At 35.5% G+C, this 19,017-nt stretch overlaps 4 protein-coding genes across 5 annotated transcripts; 2 read left to right on the forward strand and 2 right to left on the reverse strand.

Annotated features, from left to right (window-relative positions):
* Nucleotides 1-15: 15 nt before the first annotated feature.
* On the forward strand, nt 16-5,625 carry LOC135740387 (THAP domain-containing protein 11-like). Of its 2 annotated transcripts, none has more exons than XM_065258833.2 (2): nt 16-356; nt 4,001-5,625. In XM_065258833.2, the coding sequence occupies exons 1-2, from the start codon at nt 158-160 to the stop codon at nt 4,363-4,365; spliced, it is 564 nt and encodes a 187-aa protein (XP_065114905.1). In that variant the 5' UTR covers nt 16-157; the 3' UTR covers nt 4,366-5,625. The 2 variants fall into 2 exon arrangements, with proteins under 2 accessions (XP_065114905.1, XP_065114823.1); XM_065258751.2 differs by lacking the exon at nt 16-356 and adding an exon at nt 2,240-2,533 and having other exon boundaries at nt 4,001-5,276.
* Nucleotides 5,626-6,720: 1,095 nt separating this feature from the next.
* On the reverse strand, nt 6,721-11,473 carry snn (stannin). The gene is made up of 2 exons (XM_065258496.2): nt 11,175-11,473; nt 6,721-8,671 (listed from the first exon to the last, which is right to left on the reverse strand). The coding sequence occupies exon 2, from the start codon at nt 8,566-8,568 to the stop codon at nt 8,305-8,307; it is 264 nt and encodes an 87-aa protein (XP_065114568.1). The 5' UTR covers nt 8,569-8,671; nt 11,175-11,473; the 3' UTR covers nt 6,721-8,304.
* Nucleotides 11,474-12,727: 1,254 nt separating this feature from the next.
* litaf (lipopolysaccharide-induced TNF factor) lies at nt 12,728-15,313 on the forward strand. The gene is made up of 4 exons (XM_065258240.2): nt 12,728-13,038; nt 13,573-13,803; nt 14,789-14,945; nt 15,057-15,313. The coding sequence occupies exons 2-4, from the start codon at nt 13,584-13,586 to the stop codon at nt 15,163-15,165; spliced, it is 486 nt and encodes a 161-aa protein (XP_065114312.1). The 5' UTR covers nt 12,728-13,038; nt 13,573-13,583; the 3' UTR covers nt 15,166-15,313.
* Nucleotides 15,314-15,377: 64 nt separating this feature from the next.
* On the reverse strand, nt 15,378-18,765 carry rmi2 (RecQ mediated genome instability 2). The gene is made up of 2 exons (XM_065258366.1): nt 18,419-18,765; nt 15,378-15,726 (listed from the first exon to the last, which is right to left on the reverse strand). The coding sequence occupies exons 1-2, from the start codon at nt 18,705-18,707 to the stop codon at nt 15,575-15,577; spliced, it is 441 nt and encodes a 146-aa protein (XP_065114438.1). The 5' UTR covers nt 18,708-18,765; the 3' UTR covers nt 15,378-15,574.
* Nucleotides 18,766-19,017: the final 252 nt, after the last annotated feature.

Consider the following 19,017-nt stretch of genomic DNA (forward strand, 5'->3'; position numbering starts at 1 on the left):
ATTTATTTAATTTCTTTTTGCAGAACTTTAAATTCTTACGTTTCATACAGACCTCTTAATCGCATACGTCACTGTGACGTCACCGCTACAGCTGGGGGCAAAACATAAGGAAGAACTCGTAGCAGGCGCGCTAAAAGTTTGAGGTTTTGACTTTAAAATGTCGTCTTGTTGTGTTTTTGGCTGCCAGAATAGAAGGAACAGCACTTTTGGTTCAAAACTAAAGTTTTACCGGATCCCGGCAGACATTCCTTCACAGAAATCAAGACGACAATTGTGGTTGAATGCAATACGGCGTACGGACTGGACGGAGACGATCATAAATAATGCTCGTGTTTGCAGTGCACACTTCATATCAGGTAAAATAATCAATGCATATGTATTGGTGTGTTGGTTTTAATCTAGTACAAATCAGCAAGTTTCTGCGCCAACCTTCAGCGCTATTGTAAATGTTAAACAAACATACAGCGATAGATGTGTGTCCCATCCTTTGAATGGTCTCTTAAAATAATCCACATTCCTTATCATAGTTAGCCCAGCGATATGCTATATTAGACAATAAGCCTTGACAAAATTGCCCAAGCCAGTAACATATGTTGTCCAGAAATTATCCAACACCTGATTAAAATCGTGAGAGTTAGTTTACAAAAATAGCTGTCACGGCCCTGCAAAATCGGTGACTGGACATAAGCACTATTCGGACGGGATTAGTTTTCCAAACAACGTTTGAGTTTCAACGTGTCCCCCAGGACGTCTGTGTTTTTATGTACCGATTCGGACAGGATTAAAATGATGCAGGCTATTCCAGAGATGGGAGTGTTTGTTTCATGCATTTGGGCGTTGCAGAAGAGCACGTGCTCTGGATACGCGTGTTTGTAATGTTTAATATTTTGCTTTAAATGTAAAATTATGAAAGAACATGTAATTTATTAATTTAATTTTAACAAATCAAAATAAAATATACAAATCCTACTAAAGTAACGTTAGCCTACGTGTTTTATATAACTGTCTGCTTATAATAAACCCAAAGAAATGAAGAAATAATGATTAATAACAATTTAATTAACATTACCATTCCGGAGTTGAAGAACTTTGAACGGAGTTTCTTTTAACGTTACTGATATTACAGTGGCCAGTCTTAACAGTGTTTGATATTCAGCTCGTCTTGATTTAATTATTTTATTTTGCCGAATGCGAAAAAACATCCATATCTGAATGAATGGGACTCAGGAAATACAATATACGCGCATTAGTAAGACTTTACGGCAGATCACGGTGGCCAAAACACGAAATGAACCGCGTTTTCAAAAGATATTGCGGGCAAACACAGACATTTGCATCCGGACGGGATTACATTTCTCAGAGGACCTCTGAGTTCGGCGAAAAACAGTAGGTAAATTGCTCTGGAATTCTTACGGAGGTCCTCAGAGAAAAACACAGACATGGCCGATTCGGACGGGATTAAAAACACAGAGGACCTCTGAGAAGCACGATTTTCTCAGAGGTCCCCCTGTAAAACTAATCCCGTCCGAATCTGGCTATAGTCGGACAGTTTCGACCTTTCTTCTGCATACTCTTTAAATAAATCCACCCTAAAACTTGCTTGCTAGCTAGCTCAAGCTTGTCAACATTGGGTCCGTCCCTCTTTTTGCCTCCAGCTAAGCCCCGCCCACCCGGAGCCGTTCTTCTTCATCTCTTAGGACTGCAAACAACGTTTAGGTGCATGCCGCCATCTACTGTATTGGAGTGTGTATATATCGTCATTTAGATTCTACTCCACAACCCTGAGACTTTTAAAAAGGTAAATAGTGCCGCCTTAGTAATTCTTATTTCTTCTCCTGATCCCAGTATCCCTACCAGATTCCACTCCCGCCCTACCTCCTGGCACTTGTCTTTCCACCTCATTCAATGTGTACAGTACAGTATTACATGCTCACCCGGAGACGTTGTAATGTTTAAGGGGTCTATAATGAAAAGTTAAGATAGAATGAGAGTGTCTTACATTTTTTTAAGATTTAAAGAATACACTAAAAAAAGCACAAATGTTTCATACTTCAACTATATCTAATAAAGTTATTTAAACGTACAGTTATAGACTAGGTGAACGTTTTATGAATTACGTCTTAAAATTACAAATTGACAATTTAATACACATCGTTTCGAATCGCTCTCGCGGTGCTTTGATGTAATACGGCACCCGATGTCATCCGCATGGTGGTTTCCACGTGACGTCACGCAGCTAAAGAACCTCCCATCTGGAGGGCATAACAGCGCTTTGTTTCGCTGCCCGCCAGTTTTTTTTATTTTTACCACATTCGTTAAATCAAAATGCCAGACAGTTGTTGTTCGGTCGGATGCACTAACAGACGAGGAAACAAGCCCGGGTTGTGTTTCTACCGAATCCCGTCCGAGAAAGAAAACCCAGAGAGGAGGAGATTGTGGATATGTGCTATCAAACGCGCCTTCGTCACCGCAGAAGGCAAAGAATGGCAACCCTCAAAGTACACGCGTCTCTGTAGCGAACATTTCATCAAAGGTATGCTCAAGTAAACATCGTGTATTTGAATGGTTGTATTTCTAATCATCATATGTTTACGTCTATTGTTGTTTGTGCGGTGACATAACTTTAGTGGCCTTGACAAGCAAATGAGGCTCGTTCACACTATTAGTACGATAACTATAAAGATAAATCCTTCCGATTCGCCTGCTGTCATTTATTCGAAATAAGAATAAGTATGTCCAAACTGTACTGTGTTGAAATGAGTATCATTAAAGTACCCGGATAGTCTACTGCTTCCGGTGAGTACATGCATTGCACACAGCTGCCATTACCCACAACTCATTGCGAAAAAGGAGGAGTTTAGTGACGCTCCACTGATTTGATTGATTAATCAAATAGTGATGTTTTTGGAAAGTAATGAACAATATACTATACAATTATTTATTGTATTAGGAAAGTTAATAAACCAAACCCTTCACATTTTATGAATGATTTCAAACAATACACTACCCCTTCGGAAAACGTAAAAAAATCTCTGAAAACATGTACTATTTTAAAAGTACTTAATTTTTTTTTTTAAGTTTTATAATAAAGTTTTTTTATTCTTGATGTTATTCAATAAAAAAGTAGTGTGATGCTTCTCTGAATGAGTAAATTAAGCTCTGTACAACATAACATGGGAAATAATGAATGAATGAATGAAGAAAAGCTTAGATGCACAGAGTTGTATTTTTATGTGTGTTATTGTCATATATCACAATGTTATCTATGAAACAACATTCACTTTTGTCACTTGTTAGTATGTTCCAGTTCTTGCACAATCTTTTGCACTAAAAATAAGCAAAAACTTAATGACACTTACACATCTTCACAGATAAACACAACTTTTATCCATTTTGAAGTCTTAACACATTTAATAGAAATAAAAAAAGAAATTTAAAATTCATAAAAGTTTTGTTAATCTGTTAAGATTTACTTGTTAGACAAAATGTGTCATAAACTTTTGTCAAACACAGACCTTATTTTTTGCGATAATCTAAATTTCTATGGGATTTTTTGGGGAAGAAATAAATGGGCTTTCAGAGAGGGAACCATTATCCCGCTAATTTCCAGGGATGGCCTACAAAAATACGTTATCCTTCCAACACTCTATTGGGATGTAAAAAAATGTTAAAAATTTTAAAGGCGAGCGATCCTCCTGATGACGTCTGTTTGACGATTTGGGTTTAATTTGCTAGCTGTCTGTCTGCTGCCAACTTCATTTCTTAATACCTACTTTTCAATAAAAATTAACAGTGAACAAAAAACAAAGCACCCATCATTTTACTTATTCAGTGTTCTGCTTCACTCAGAAATGTGTCCCAATACTGGTTTACGCTGACTTTAGAAGACTAGCAAAGTCCACACCTAGTTGTTGAAAGGGGTTTTACCATTCTGCAGTAATGATGATATGACAAACATAACTAAAATTAACTTTCAACATAATCCCACTTGTCATTATAGGTGCCAAATCTGATGACCCGTCGTCACCTGATTGGGTACCATCCGTCTTTTTGCAAACAACAGCCACCAAAAAGAGGAAAAGGAAAAAAGATGTGGAGAAGTATGAACAGAGCAAGAGGGAAGAGGAGATAAAGGAACAGGCTGCAGTGGCTGTTTTACTAAAACTGTCATCAGTGCCAGCAAAACCTCCTGAGGATGAGCAAAAGTGTGACGGCAAAGTGTGCAAGGAAAAGATTGCAAGATTACAGAAGGAGTGCAATGACCTCAGGGAGGAAAATTGTAGGCTAAAGGCCATTTTGAAATCTGGAACATTTCATGAACTTGCTTTAGGAAAAGACGATAAGAAGGTCAAGGCGATGACTTAAAGCCACATTCCCCACTTATCAGTACAGAACATTCTTCCTTCCTATATAGCAATGGTTGTTTACTCTGTAAATAACACTCCCCTTTGACTATTCAGTTGTATTTTAAGGTCTCAATTCCAACAGCAAACAATGCATTAGAAGCACCAATTCAAGGATTGTGTTCTGACCAAACCACGATCTTCAGCCATGAATGCCTGTGATATTTATATACAGGCCTTTGGTAAATGTAGACTGCTGTGAGATTTATTGGAAAGCCTAGAGACTTAAGAGCAAGAGCACAGACATACATCATCATCATCATCATACCAAAAGAAACAATTATAAAAAGGGATGGGGTGCAAGGCAAACTTTCCATCCATTCTTCCAAACATTTCTGCACTTTAGTAATCTTCCACATGCTGTAGTTTACCTACATCTGATATGTTTGTAATGTCTCTCCATCCTACCTGTATTGTTTAATTATATTAATTATAATTACTAGCCAGTGATAACAGTAATTGTTATATAATAAAGTAATAAGAAAGATAATTAAGTAAACAAATAACCATTCATGAGATATCCGTTATAGTCTATGTGTACTGACACTTTTGTTTTTGTGTGTGTTATAGCTTGTCCAAATACAGTATCTCACACGATGTACTATAGTCTGTATGGATGTATTAAGTACCTCATCAGACGTTTTGTAGATTGGAGGTTCTGAACTAATAAGAGGATGCACAAAATATACATTATACAGCTACACACAAATAAGAAAAAAATAGTTTTGAGAAATCTGTCTACAAATGCTTAGGATCAAAAGACCAACAGTTCATTAAAGGGGTCATATGATGAAAATGTTAGCATTGCCACTTTGTAGGTTTGAGCAAAAATGTGTCGTTTTGGGTGTGTTTTTTAAAATGCAAATGAGTGGATGAAGTGCAAACACTGATCACGATGATGGTGGTTTGTTGTAATTGAAACTCTATTGTGCTGTCAAGTCCAAAAATGTGTCGTTTTGGGTGTGTTTTATTAAAATGCAAATGAGCGGATGAAGTGCAACCACTGATCACAATGATGGTGGTTTGTTGTAATTCAAACTCAATTGTGCTGTCAAGTCCTTCCTTTCTCTTTCTTTCTCTCTGCACTAAACGGCAGTGCAGTGGTTGGAGAGTTCAGATTAAGGAGGCGGTATTATTCTAATAAGATATCCTTATGACATCATAATGAAAGCCAAATTTCAATGACCTATTTTTGCTCACACCTACAAAGTGGCAATGCTAACATTTTCATCATATGACCCCTTTAAATAGTTTGAACACATACCTAAATTACAATAAGCCCATATTTTACTCAGTCTCAAGCAGTTATAAATGTATTTGATTTTTTTCCTTTCAGCCAAATGCATAGTAATATTAATATATTTAGTTTTCAGTTTTAGCATCGATTTGAAAAGTCTGAAATATGTTTAATTAAAAAACCCATTGCTTTACATCAGAAGACATTCAATAACTGTATGGATTAGTTTTTTACGGATGGATGCACTTCTTAGAGTTTCAAAGGGGTTATAGTGTGAAAATCTGACTTTTTTCATGTTTAAGTGCTATAATTGGGTCCCCAGTGCTTCTATCAACCTAGAAAATGTCAAAAAAGAACAACCCAGTAACTTAGTTTTGGAAAACCATTCAGTGCAAGCATGTGAAAATTAGGTCGTTTAGAATTTGCCTGTTTTGTGAGATAGATAGCAAGGCTAATTACAATAATACTGCCCCTTAATCTGAACTATCCAACTACAGCACTGCCATTAAGTGCAGAGAGAAAGAGAGAGAGAAAAATGATTGACAGCACAATAGGCTTTATGCCCAGCTGCACTTCTTCCTGAACTTTAGCCAGATCCTTGTTTCCTGTCTGTCATTATGGGACAAACTGATTAATCCAGGTGTGCCTGACCTCAGTAGTCACAACAACAATAATCAGACACACCTGCATTAATTAGTTTGTCCAAAAATGGAAGACAGGAAACAAGGAGCTGGCTGAAGTTCAAGAAGTAGTGCAGCTGGGCATAAAGCCTATTGAGTTTTAATTGCAACAAACCACCATCATTGAGATCAGTGTTTGCATTTCATCCGCTTATTTGCATTTTAAAAGACACACCCAAAAACGGCAAATTTTTGCTCTCACCTTCAAAGTGGCAATTTTAACATACTATAATAAATAATCGGTGGGGTATTTTGAGCTAAAATTTCACATATGCACTCTGGGGACATAAAATACTTATTTTACATCTTAATAAAATCTCACAATATGACCCCAATAATATTGGGGCACTAATAAAGCCGAAAAGAGCCTGATAAAACTCTGACTGTGTACACTTAGAATTGCTTGGGGGCAAGTTAAAAAAGGTCTAATTTTCATAATTTGTGGTGAACTTTTCCTTTAAACAAATCTCACAAAACACTAAAGGCAGGAACATTTTTACCTAATAATGAAGTTTTATTGTTTGGTACAGTCAAAACAAACACTGGACACACTGAGCATACCGATCACCCTACTGCAAATACCCTCAAATATGCCGATTCACATGCATATTCTGTCCATCACATCAATTGTTTATCTGTAAAGTGAACAGCAAATAATTCTCAAATTCACAAAATCTGTCAAAGTAAAATGCTGTACATATGTAATAAGTAATGTTAATGAAATCATTTCAGCTGCATACTGAAATTTTGGCCACATCTTTAAAAGGCCTGATTGTTGATTTTGCTTTATGAATAGTAACAGATAACATTTGAATGGTTAATGTATAAAAATAAATAAATTCTCTCAATTTTCTTCTCACGTGTACAAATACTGCACTTATGCATTTGAGATTAATGACAAGAAAATAATAGTGTGAAGAAAAAAGACGCTTGATACAATGAACTTCAACAGCGAATAAACAGACCATCTATAAAAATAATATTTACACTCTTCATTGATCATTCTTCTTACAATATAGAAATGTGCTCAACCACAACGATGAACGCCTCTGGTGCCCCAACACCATAACACAAGGATAAAAAGGCTTCAGTCATTGGCGCTCAATGTAGTTGTGGCTTCCTAGCAAAAAACAGCAAGTGCTGTGAAAAAATCACTTAAAATACATTAAATAATAAAAAGTGCAAATAGCATGGTCATGTAAGAGCATTGATACAGCTTTTCTTTACGCAATTTGGCAATTTTTAATGGTGTGAATCGCTTAGATTAGTATTACTTGAATGCAGTTGTTCTCAAACTGGGGGTGCAAGATGGCCCCAGTTTTGTAACATTTTATTAAATGGATACATTTATCATTAATTCTGTGTAATTAAACATAAAATATAAGATCACTAAACAACAGCACTACACTGCATAATGTAATATATTTTTTATACGTTTTAGATACGTTTTAATTAATTTACTTATGGGGGTGCACGCCGAAAAGTTTGAGAACCACTGCTTTAATGTGTAATAAAAAAACACTTAAGCCAAAAACAAGCTTACAGCATTTCTGAGGCATCTTTTAAAAAGCTAAAAATTGTTGTTAACAACAATTTATAAAAGAAAATATGATTATTAACTTAAAATCAGTCCATCTTAACACCAGAGCCAGCTCTGGAAAGAAGCAGTAATGTTAAAGCAGCACTACAAGAAACAAACAAAATCATTTTTTGTTAAGTTTCAGAACTCGGCAACAGTTAGCACTGCATATGACATCAAAGCAGACGGTTGTCAATTTCACATTATAACAGGGTTCTGTTGGACCACCACAAAATGTGGAAAAAATACTTAAAGCAACAAAGTGACTAAACAACAGTATGAAATAGGTTTGTCTTGCACCATTTCAAAGGGATATTCACATTGAGTTGTGTGATACTGTGAGGTTTTGAAATTATAAGAGACTTGACAGGGTCTGAACATGGTTTGCATTGCAAAGACAGACCGTTAGGTGTGGCTCTCAGTGCCGTTGGGGGTAAGCTTGGTCTTGTGCTCAACTTTTGGGCCCTTGGCTGAATACTGAACCAGCAAGAAGGGCTCCTTGGTTTCGCCTTCACCTACTATGCTTTCTTCATCTTCAGACTGACCGATGCGCTGCAGCCGCAAGTAACACCAACAACCAAGAATCAACGCACCAAGTGCTGCAATGGCAATGAGTATTACAATAATTGTCACGACCCCCGTGGTGGGGCTGTGGTCTGTGATAGACATCTTGTCAGTTAAAGAAAAACTCTTTGGCTTTCTGTTTTCTCAGGATGTCACAAGTCCACACGTGGCAGCTGTGCAAAGGTTGCAAGTATGGTTCCTCCTACATCTGAAAGACACAAAAATAAAACACAAGACTGCAGCAATTCCTTAAAAGATTTTACGTTTACTTAACTAAGTTCAGGAAGAGCATGGTCATGTAATCGTATCGCGCCCACGATACGTCTTTGCCAGTGGCAGCTCGTGACTGCTCATCCGAGGATGCGCTTATTAAAAACAAGTGTTCGGATTGTCACGTGTGTGGTTCCCTTTTCCAAAATATGTGTCCTGCGTGTCGAGAGATCCTGTGTGCATCACGTGTTTTGTCAAAATAAGTGCCTGCTGCACACGCGTCAAAACCGTTTATGATAAAAAAGACGCCCATGTTCCCAAAGTACACGCTAGACACTTCCTTAACAGTAAACTGATTACACATGAGATTATGCGAGTATCTGGCAAACGCGAGCGTCTCCTTTATCATAAACCCTTTAGACGCGTCTGCAGCAGGCACTTATTTTGGCATGACACGTGATGCACACACAAAGCGCAGAACACATATTTTGAAATTACGAACCACACCCATGACAAGCTACATCCATGTTGTGACGAACTTCGCATCATGCGCCCTCAAAAAAAGAAGTCACCAGCCGCCACTGGTCTTTATGTAGTGGTTCTTGAAGCACTGACTCTAACTGCAGTGTACTCTTTCTGAATCTCCCCCACATTTTTGAATGGGTTGTGTTTGACAATCCTCTCCAGGGTGCAGTTATCCCTATTGCTTGTACACCTTTTTTCTACCACATCTTTTCCTTCCCTTCGCCTCTCTATTAATGTGCTTGGACACAGAGCTCTGTGAACAGCCTGCCTCTTTTGCAATTACCTTTTGTGTCTTGCCCTCCTTGCGCAAGGTGTCAATTGTCTTCTCCATGATTGTGTAGCCTAAAGAGCTAGACTGAGAGACCATTTAAAGGCTTTTGCAGGTGTTGTAGCCTCTTATGGAACGGCTGAAATTCCACAAGGGGGCGCATTTGTTCCTCAGGCGTTGCACAATAAACATGACATCCGAATATATTCATTATAAATCATGAATGAAAAGTGAGATTCGAACGAATGTCTGTTAGTGAACTTATTGTATACACTATTTATATCGTAATTCGGTCAGAAACTTCAAGATTGTGAGATGAACAAATCGTTTTGGATTAAAAGGCTTGGATATTCCATTTCCTTGGACTTTTGGGGATTTATGAACAATTTGTTTTGGACAATTTCACCGAAGCGGATAAAGGAAAGATTTTGAAGGTAAGTAAATATCCTAAATCGGCGCCGCCCGGTTCAGGTAACTAACAACTAAATTACAGTTTTATGACTGCTAAAAATCATATTATGCTTTCTGTGTGCGCTTAATGGAATCCCGAAAGTCTAAGCTTTACAACGATGTGCCGCATGACCGTATATTTTGAAGATTTAATGCTTCAAAGTTACAATGACGTAATGCAGCCTCACGTGCAAGGGAGGGGGTGTGCCGTGTACGGCACAGTGTTCCTTATCAGGTTAAGTTAATAATCTGATTAGAGTGTGACACCAGGTGTCTTCAAATTTAAACCTTTACACAATATTCAAATTTTTTCTGAGATACTGAATTTGGGATTTTCCTTAGTTGTCAGTTATAATCATCAAATTTAAAATAAATAAACATTTGAAATATCTCAGTCTGTGTGTAATGAATAAATATAATACACCAGTTACGCTATTTTTATGGAATTAGTGAAATAAAGCAACATTTTGATGATATTCTAATCATATGACCAGCACTTGTATATAGCCGTCCCTGACTTTGTCCCGTTCTTGCAGCATCCCTCCTACACCCTTCAACCCACTCTTGGCTGGTACCCATCCAATTTAAGGAGGGGGGAGTACTCTGGGTTCAGTCTAAAATTCCTACCTTCAATGACAAATGTGAATTGTGGCCACCACATGCTTTGTGTGGTAAATTATTGGCTTTTTATGTAGTTCATGGTTACATTATTAGAAGTTTAAGCATTTTATATTACTTTTTCCAGTTTAAAATCTGGGTTCTGATGCAAAACCACATAAAGGACACGGCTTATCCCAGGGCCCCTGGCAACCAACAACATTATCCTGCATGACTGACTCTATTAATTATTTTAATTATATAATTTAATATGATTGTAACATTTATCACGAGCTTGGTGTAACTTAAATGCATAACCTCAATAAAGCTGCGCGACTTTGATGTTATGCAAAACATTTGACATTTAAGCATCTTTCGCGCAGGTGTTTAAAGGGCTCGAGGTTTTAATTATCAGTGGATTGCACGAGGCCTTTTCGCTGGGCGCAACACATGATAATACAAAAGTAGCCACGGAAATGAAAGTGCCAAGTAATGCCGCAGTCATATTTGCTGCACATAAATGCTTTTTTTCAAAGCGAATACATCAGTCATGCATTGCGTTTTATATACCGTTTTCTAGATCCTAGACTAGATTAAACAACAGCTCAAGATAGACTTACTGAGAAATGTGTAACGTGAAATAGTCTAGGATAAAGCTTACCAAAATCAGGGTCTTTTGTCGATGAAAATCGTTTATGTGCCGTTTCTCGTCCTGAGACATTTTGTGGACCGTTCGCGTCAGTTCATCCTTCACGCGCGGACAGCAGCATTAAACAGTCGCTCGTCATCCAGACGACCAGCCGATGTATACTTCATTAAGCAACATCAATAAGTCAATAACGCATATTTCCATCAACCAGAGCATATAAATATATTGCTCGTTTGTCAATGTACAGGAAATTAGATCATAGCTGTGGAAAAACATACATCCAATCACATAACAGTAAAGCTCTTTGCACAGATATGAGGCGTTTATAGAATAAAAGTCCTTTCACTTTTTAATATTCAGATTCATAAACATATGTGTTTAACTCCAAGACTTGTAAAGTTTGATTATTATTAAAAACTAACAGCTAACTTACAAAAAAATGGCTGGATACATTAAAACTGCACAGTGCTTTCAAAATGTATTTTTGCTTCCCACTACAGAGGAAAAAATAAGTTCAGTTGAAATATGGTCAGAATATAACTACTTTTTACCCCCCTAAAAAGGTAAAAGAAATACATTTTAAGATTTTGCACCGATATTATCCTTGCAACGTTTTTGTTAATAAGTTTAACAAAGAGATATCTCCTTTATGTTCTTTCTGTGATACTGAATCTGAAACCCTTACTCATTTGTTTTGCTCCTGTATCTTTTCTGTAAACTTTTGGAGACGATTATCTATGATGATTTTTGACACATTTCACAATTAGTTGTAATTGATGACTTTATGATTATTTTTCTGGAATGTAATTCTGGCTCCTCTGATGTTGATTTTGCACTAAAATTGATGATTCTATTAGGGAAATTTAATTTACATAAATCTAAAATACTATCAACAAAACCCGCCTTTAATCTTTTTTGTATAGATTTAAAAATTTTCTTTGAATCTCTTAAAACAAATCTTAAAAAGAAGAAAAAGAAGAAAACATCTCTTATACTGGGAAAAATCTTATCTAGTTTATGATAATCTGGTTTGTGTGGCTTTGTAATGGAAATGTATTTTTTATTTTTATTTTATTTTTTATTATTATTTTTATTTTTTCTCTGTGTATACTATGTATGTTAATGTAGTAAGGTCTGTTATGCGTCTCCCCCTTTTATGTATGTTATGTAATGTTGTACATTTTCTTTTCTGTAATGTTTAGTGAACATGCAATACATTTTTTTATAAATAAATAAGTTCAGTTGATACAAAAATGTTGATATAACAATGTGACGCATGTTATCACAAAACCTTTCAAATAATTTTTAAAAATGTAATAATAATTTAAATATATTTTATATTACTTTAATAAAGTAAAATATATTTTAACAATACATATTAATATATTTACGTTATATATTTAAAATTATCTTCCTGTAAAGAGATAATAAATAAAAGTTACATTATTCCAACAAAAGATGTTTGCATGGGTGATCAATCTTTTATCTAGGTGCATATGGTAAAGATGCATGAAGGAATGTTTGAAACCTTTTGTGAAGTTTTCGTGTAATACAAACAAAGTCCTGTAGACGGATCACTGCTGCTGAAACTCGTGACCAAACCAAACACGGAACTGAAAGCATCCGTCCAAACTTTTGAACTTTCCCATAATTTCAAAACGTCCTTCATGTTTTCTTGTTATTTTTAGGTGTATTAAGATGTATTTATCCAGAGCTTGCATAGCCAGCAGTTAGACTGTAAAACCAGATTGACCAAAAACACAACGCGGACCACCCACGCATTCATCACTGTCACGGAAATCAGGCAAATACGTAACCAAGGAGGAAACGCATTGATCAATTTGAGATTATCTTCACAAGAAAACGACTGCAAACAGTAAGTTTCTGTTAACATTTCCAGATAAAACACCTTTTTACTACATTTTTAAAACCATAGCGAACGGCGTCGATAACTTGGTTTCACTTTTAAAGTAGAAAATGGCAGTTTTGGTTGACGTGCTGTAGTTTTCCAACAAACATTACGTTAAAACTATGGTTATAGTGAGATGATGGTAAATTAGCGGCTACAATGGATTTACTACAAATATCACAGTTATGACCCACATTGTATATACTTTACTACAGTAAACTTTAAACTGTAATTACTACACGTTGCCAATGTATACAATAGTATTATGCAGTATTAACTATAGTGAATTATATAGTAATTGAATTGATAATAAACTGTAGTAAACACTGTAGTACACAGTATAGTAATGTTCAAAAACATTGTATCTATTCATGACATGAAGTTTACTACAGTTCACTATAGTAAATAAGTATACTACAGTATTTTTGTAGTTAAACCATGGTTATGTTTGTATTACTTTTTTTACAAAGTTGCTATATGGTTGTGCTATTGCTAATACAGTATCAAAGGCAATGGCAAGCGCACCTCCAATGGAGACAGCAGCACTTGTGGGTCAACCACTACCACCATCATATGAAGAGACAATAGGTACAAACCCACATTACCCACCAGGAGGACCAATGGCCTATCCTCCCACTGATTCAAAGGTCTATCAGCCTCAATATCCTCCACAAGGCTATGGACAGATGTATCCACCACCCCCACAACCTCAACCGGTCAATCCTCCTGTTGGTAATGACCTGTTTACTTTCTTTTTCTTTCTTAAGTTTGCATAGAGACCAGAAGTGTTTTAACATGGGGTAGATGGTAACAAAATTATTTTAACTGATTAAATATATAGATACAGCATATATAATTTATAACTGAAGATCATATTAATGGATGTGAAAGGGTTAAGGCAAGTTTATTTACAATGTTGCATTGTTTTAAATTAGCTTTGTGTATCCTCTGAATCAAAAGATTTATGTTTATTTCCTATAGACTTTATTTGTATTACTAGTAACTACTCACTCAGTGGTGTTGATTTTTGTATTAAAGAGATTTAAAGTGTTGGGATAATTTTTATGTTATCACTATCTCCTGTATTTCTGTAAATCATTCTGATAGTAAGATTGAATCTAGGGCAAATGGTGGTAATAATAGCAACACCTAAATTTTGCACTTGCCTTTCCTGGAAGATGGTAAACCACACAAACCAGCTAAATGCAAACTGGTTTAGAATTGCTTCTCCAACAGCATGTCACAAGTTTGCAATGCATTACCATGCAATCACATATGATAAAAAACATCCAGGCCCCCAGCTCAAAATATTAGCCTCCTCCTCCTTAACTGGAAAAAATGTACCAGCTGAAAGTGAGGTGTAGGAGAGAAGCTTCAAAAACTGACATGTGACAGTGAGGGACAGCTAAATATAAAGACCTTTTTGCATTGATTGACGGATTACATAACCTCACTCCTCCTGAACTAAGTTAAATAAACTTCATACATCATTTGAAGCATTTATTGTATTTAAACAGTTGACAGCTATAAATGTATCCATATTAACATGCACACATTTGTCAGATGCTTTTATTCAAAGTGACTTACAATGCAATACATTTTTATCAGTATACGTGTTGTTTCCTGGGTTTAAACCACGACCTTTTGCGCTGCCAACACAGTGCTTAACCATTGAGCTAAACATGAGCACATATTTCTAATCACTTGTGTTTTTTAGTGTCAGTTCAGACTGTGTATGTTCAGCCTGGTGCGGTGTTCAGAGAATCTCCTGCGCAGGTACTTTGTCCGGTATGCTCACAGACTGTGATAACTCAACTGGAGTACACATCAGGTGCATTAGCCTGGCTCTCTTGTGTAGGCCTGGCCGTTTTCGGGTAAGATCAATATATTCTTTTGTTTGTTTTATTAAAAGCTGATGACAGTTGTGTGCTTAGTGTCACAAGAACACTTTCTTCATTGTTCTGCTCTGTATTGTTTCTCTCTAGGTGTATTTATGGGTGTTGCCTGATTCCCTTCTGTGTGGACGGTTTGAAGGACGTAACGCACCGCTGTCCAAACTGCAAGAAAACTTTAGGAGTCTTCAAAAGACTCTAAACCATTTGATGAGCAGTTATGTAACACATCTGTCAGTGTGTTGTGTCCTGCTGCCAACATACATACATCATACAGTATACTTATATATACAAGTATGCATCTTCTCTGTAAAAAAACTGACTGATTTCATAAAAAAACTGAAAATCAATGATTTATTCAATTATCTATTGGTGATGAGATTTTTGTTAGAGGGCATATTAGTTACTGTGAAGTAAAGTCAAAAAAGCATATCTTTATTCTGTTACCTGATTTGAGATAAAACAAATACTACATATACACGCATTCCCAGATAAAACACCAGTATGCATATTTCATATAGGTTCTGCAATCTGTTTGCTTTACAAAAAGCAACTAGTTGTTTGACATTGTCATAATTTAAATAAACAAATACACAAACAAAAAATAAGATTCATGGCAAAGTTTGCTGGAGATCCTCCACTTCATAGATCCAGTTTTTCCTGTGAATCGTTGCGTTTTCAGAAAGATCTGCCATCTTGACAGCACGTAGCACTGGTTCTGGACTATGAGACTGAATGACCCCCATAACCATTACATATTTACCTGGGGACAAAATTTAAAAGTTTATAAACCAATGCAAATATATCTGTGTTTTATCTCAATATTAACAATTTAGGGTTAATAAAAGAAATTTAATCTTTAGAAAAAATAGTTGAAACTAAATATTTATATTAAATGTTTCTATTCTTATACATGTTATGTTATGGCTGTATTGTTTCAACTATTGTTACATTTAGTCAATACAGTTTAAAACCATTTATGTGTGATGTCATTACTTTCCTGCAATAAACAAAATGTTTTCGGGTGACAGAGTTGCAAGTAACAGAGGTATGAATAAAGTATAAATCAATATCAATAAATAAAACATTAATTTCAATGAACTATATCAAAAGACAACCAACTCTATGCAAAATGTAAAGCTATCTCTCTGACTTTATATAAGAAAAATTTAAACAAACTTGAATATCTAAATGAAAATTCTGGTATCACCTTACAATGATGCTGCATTTATTATAATAAATGTATTAGCTAACAAATTATCAATACAAAACATATTTTAGAGGATTTTTTTTTAAATCTTTGTTAATACAAAACTTTATTGGTCTCTATTGGTAATGCGCTGTTATCTGAACCAGTAGAACACCATTAAATCCTACTGGAAGAAGGCCTATAACACTACATGAAGGATTTTTTTTAATGATTTTAAATGCTGTTGATTCTTAACACAACATCTCTTATGTTATGTGTTGTTTTTTCAACGGGATGCGTAACACATAAAACGTTCCTTAAAAAGTTTCTCATTAACATTAAGATTATAGACGGTTTCATCGGACGCACGTGATACACGTCTGGATCCGAACTACTTCCGGTTTCGATTTTTTTTATGGTCCGACTAGTTGCTAAACTGATCTCTTGAACAAATGCCTCATCGAAAATATCAAATGTTTTGGTTTCCTAGGTAATCTTTGTGTTGTTTTTTTTGCTTGTTATATAAATAAACTACATTTATAGTACTTTGTGGTTATTTATTATTAGCGGAGTTTACCGGAAGTTACGTGCGGACCGCGACATCCGCTTGTTTATGTTGTTACTGCTGAAACCGTCTATATATGGCATTGAATTATTGTCTATGGCTAATTCATACTAGATATCTAATGTTAACAAACAAAACCTACTTACTTCCATATGGGTTTGTGTGTTTTGGTTTAGTGTATTTAAATGCCAGTCAAATAAACACCAACCACAGAAAAAAAACAAATATGAGGTCATCATACAAATATGTGACCCTGTCTGTGGAAACCTAGCTAAAGTCATTATTTTGTGATTTACTGTTTTCTACATAAAATCATCTTACAAAATGTAAAGTAGATTCTTTGAAAAAATAACTTTGATTTAAAGCAACACTAAAGAGTTTTTGCTCTTTGGTCCCCCTACAGGTTAGAAGCGTAATTGTCCATTACCACTATCATAAATACTGCAGCATAGCTGGCTCCGATTGGATTGTAGGTCTGCCGTAAAGCAAGTTTTTGTAGTTTTCACTCGAACTACAGGACCGCGACCCGACGGTTGGAAACTTCTTTAGTGCGGGTTTGGCCGATAGAGGGCTGCAAAGCGAATGTGAAAGTGCCGTTTACCCTGTTTCGAGTGGATGAACGACTGAAACTTTTTTGGAAACATTATCTTAAAAAAAAACTCTTTGGTGTTGCATTAAAACTTCTTTAATTTTGCAATTCTCTCCCGTCCAATATCAGATCATAACATTTAATTCCAAAATGCATAAGTTGCAAAAATAGACATGCGGTTTCCCATACAGGGTTTGGATTAATCCAGGACCAGGTCTTAGTTATAATAGGACATTTAAGTGGTTTTTACAAAACAAATCTTACAAAAACAATACTGATTTGCATCTTGAGACAAAACATTGGCACTGATATATGTTAAGATACGTTAGTACAAGTGTTCATACCAAATGATGTGTAAAATCGTGAATTGTAAAATAAGTGCTCTTTAAATCCCAATAACTTTACTAGAAGGTAATACAATTTTCCCTCTTTACTGCCACCTAGTGGATCCAAAAGAAATGTTCTGCAAGGACAAAGTTTAATCAGGTCATAAATAATAAGACTTAAAAATTTAGCTTTTAATTTGTTTATAATGAAATTATAACAAATAAAATACAAAATATAGTGTTTCACCTATGTTTTAAAATGTAAAATGGGAAAAGTTTTATCAATATAACGTTACTTGTTTATACTTGAATGTCGGTAACGTTAGGGGACTCTAAAATTCAGGTATGCCGAATTCAAAATATTTAAAAATATAATATGTACCAAAGCTGAAGAGACTTTAACACTAAGTAAGGTCATGTCAAAGATTTAAATCAACATGAAATCTTATAATTATATTATGAAACTTTAGCCTGGATCTCACATAAGGTCACATATTGTAAACGCCTCACACAACCATCCAGTGTGTTTTGCTTTATTTTTCAAACGAAGTAACGTTAGTGACTCAATATAATTTGTCATATCTAAAATGACAAAAAGTAGGTTTATCTTTAGCCCATTTTTGATTATGAATATGGTATTTCTACTCAAACAATGTTTTTTGGTTGAAATATTTTTTTCTAATAAAATGTCTATAAAGTGCTACCCTTATTTTGTCTGCTGAGTTGACGTTAAAGGACTGAGTACGCAATTCCTAAAACATGTAATTCATAACCTAATCCACTGACCAGGACTAAGACAAGGTTTTCCCTTTGGCACGTTGTTAACTCCAGTGACGAGGAAGTTTCCCGTCTCATCCAGCATCAGTAAAGTATTGAGATCAGACTGGACCTCCACCACAGTCCCCTGCATCCAGACTACAGACACACGTAATGAACTCGATGTGTCTGACCCCAGTCTTTTAATAACATACTCAGACTTTATATTTGATGCCTGACACCCCTCACGCAGCTGACTGGATAACACTTTCACAGGAGGACATCGTGTTTTATCGCCAGACAAAACGCTTGTGGCCATCACTTTCTGTGAGAATTAAAAGCGCGGTATTTTACGTGTTGTAAACCAGCTGAACGGACATGACGACATCGTTTCAAAATAAAAGCATGCAAAGTTATAGGCGTGTTTAATTTTATTTTATATTATTATATACACAAATATTAAACGCCTTATATAAAACAAATAATTTACAGATATATATCAGATGTTGATTGAAGTAATTTACTCTATGAATTGATGTATACAAAAATGTTATTGAACATGTGATATTAAAATACAATTTAAATCTAAAGATATATCTTAGACTAATAGAAAATGATAAAATTGTTTT

Source organism: Paramisgurnus dabryanus, chromosome 3, assembly GCF_030506205.2.
Source record: "Paramisgurnus dabryanus chromosome 3, PD_genome_1.1, whole genome shotgun sequence".
NCBI classification, from domain to species: Eukaryota; Metazoa; Chordata; class Actinopteri; order Cypriniformes; family Cobitidae; genus Paramisgurnus; species Paramisgurnus dabryanus.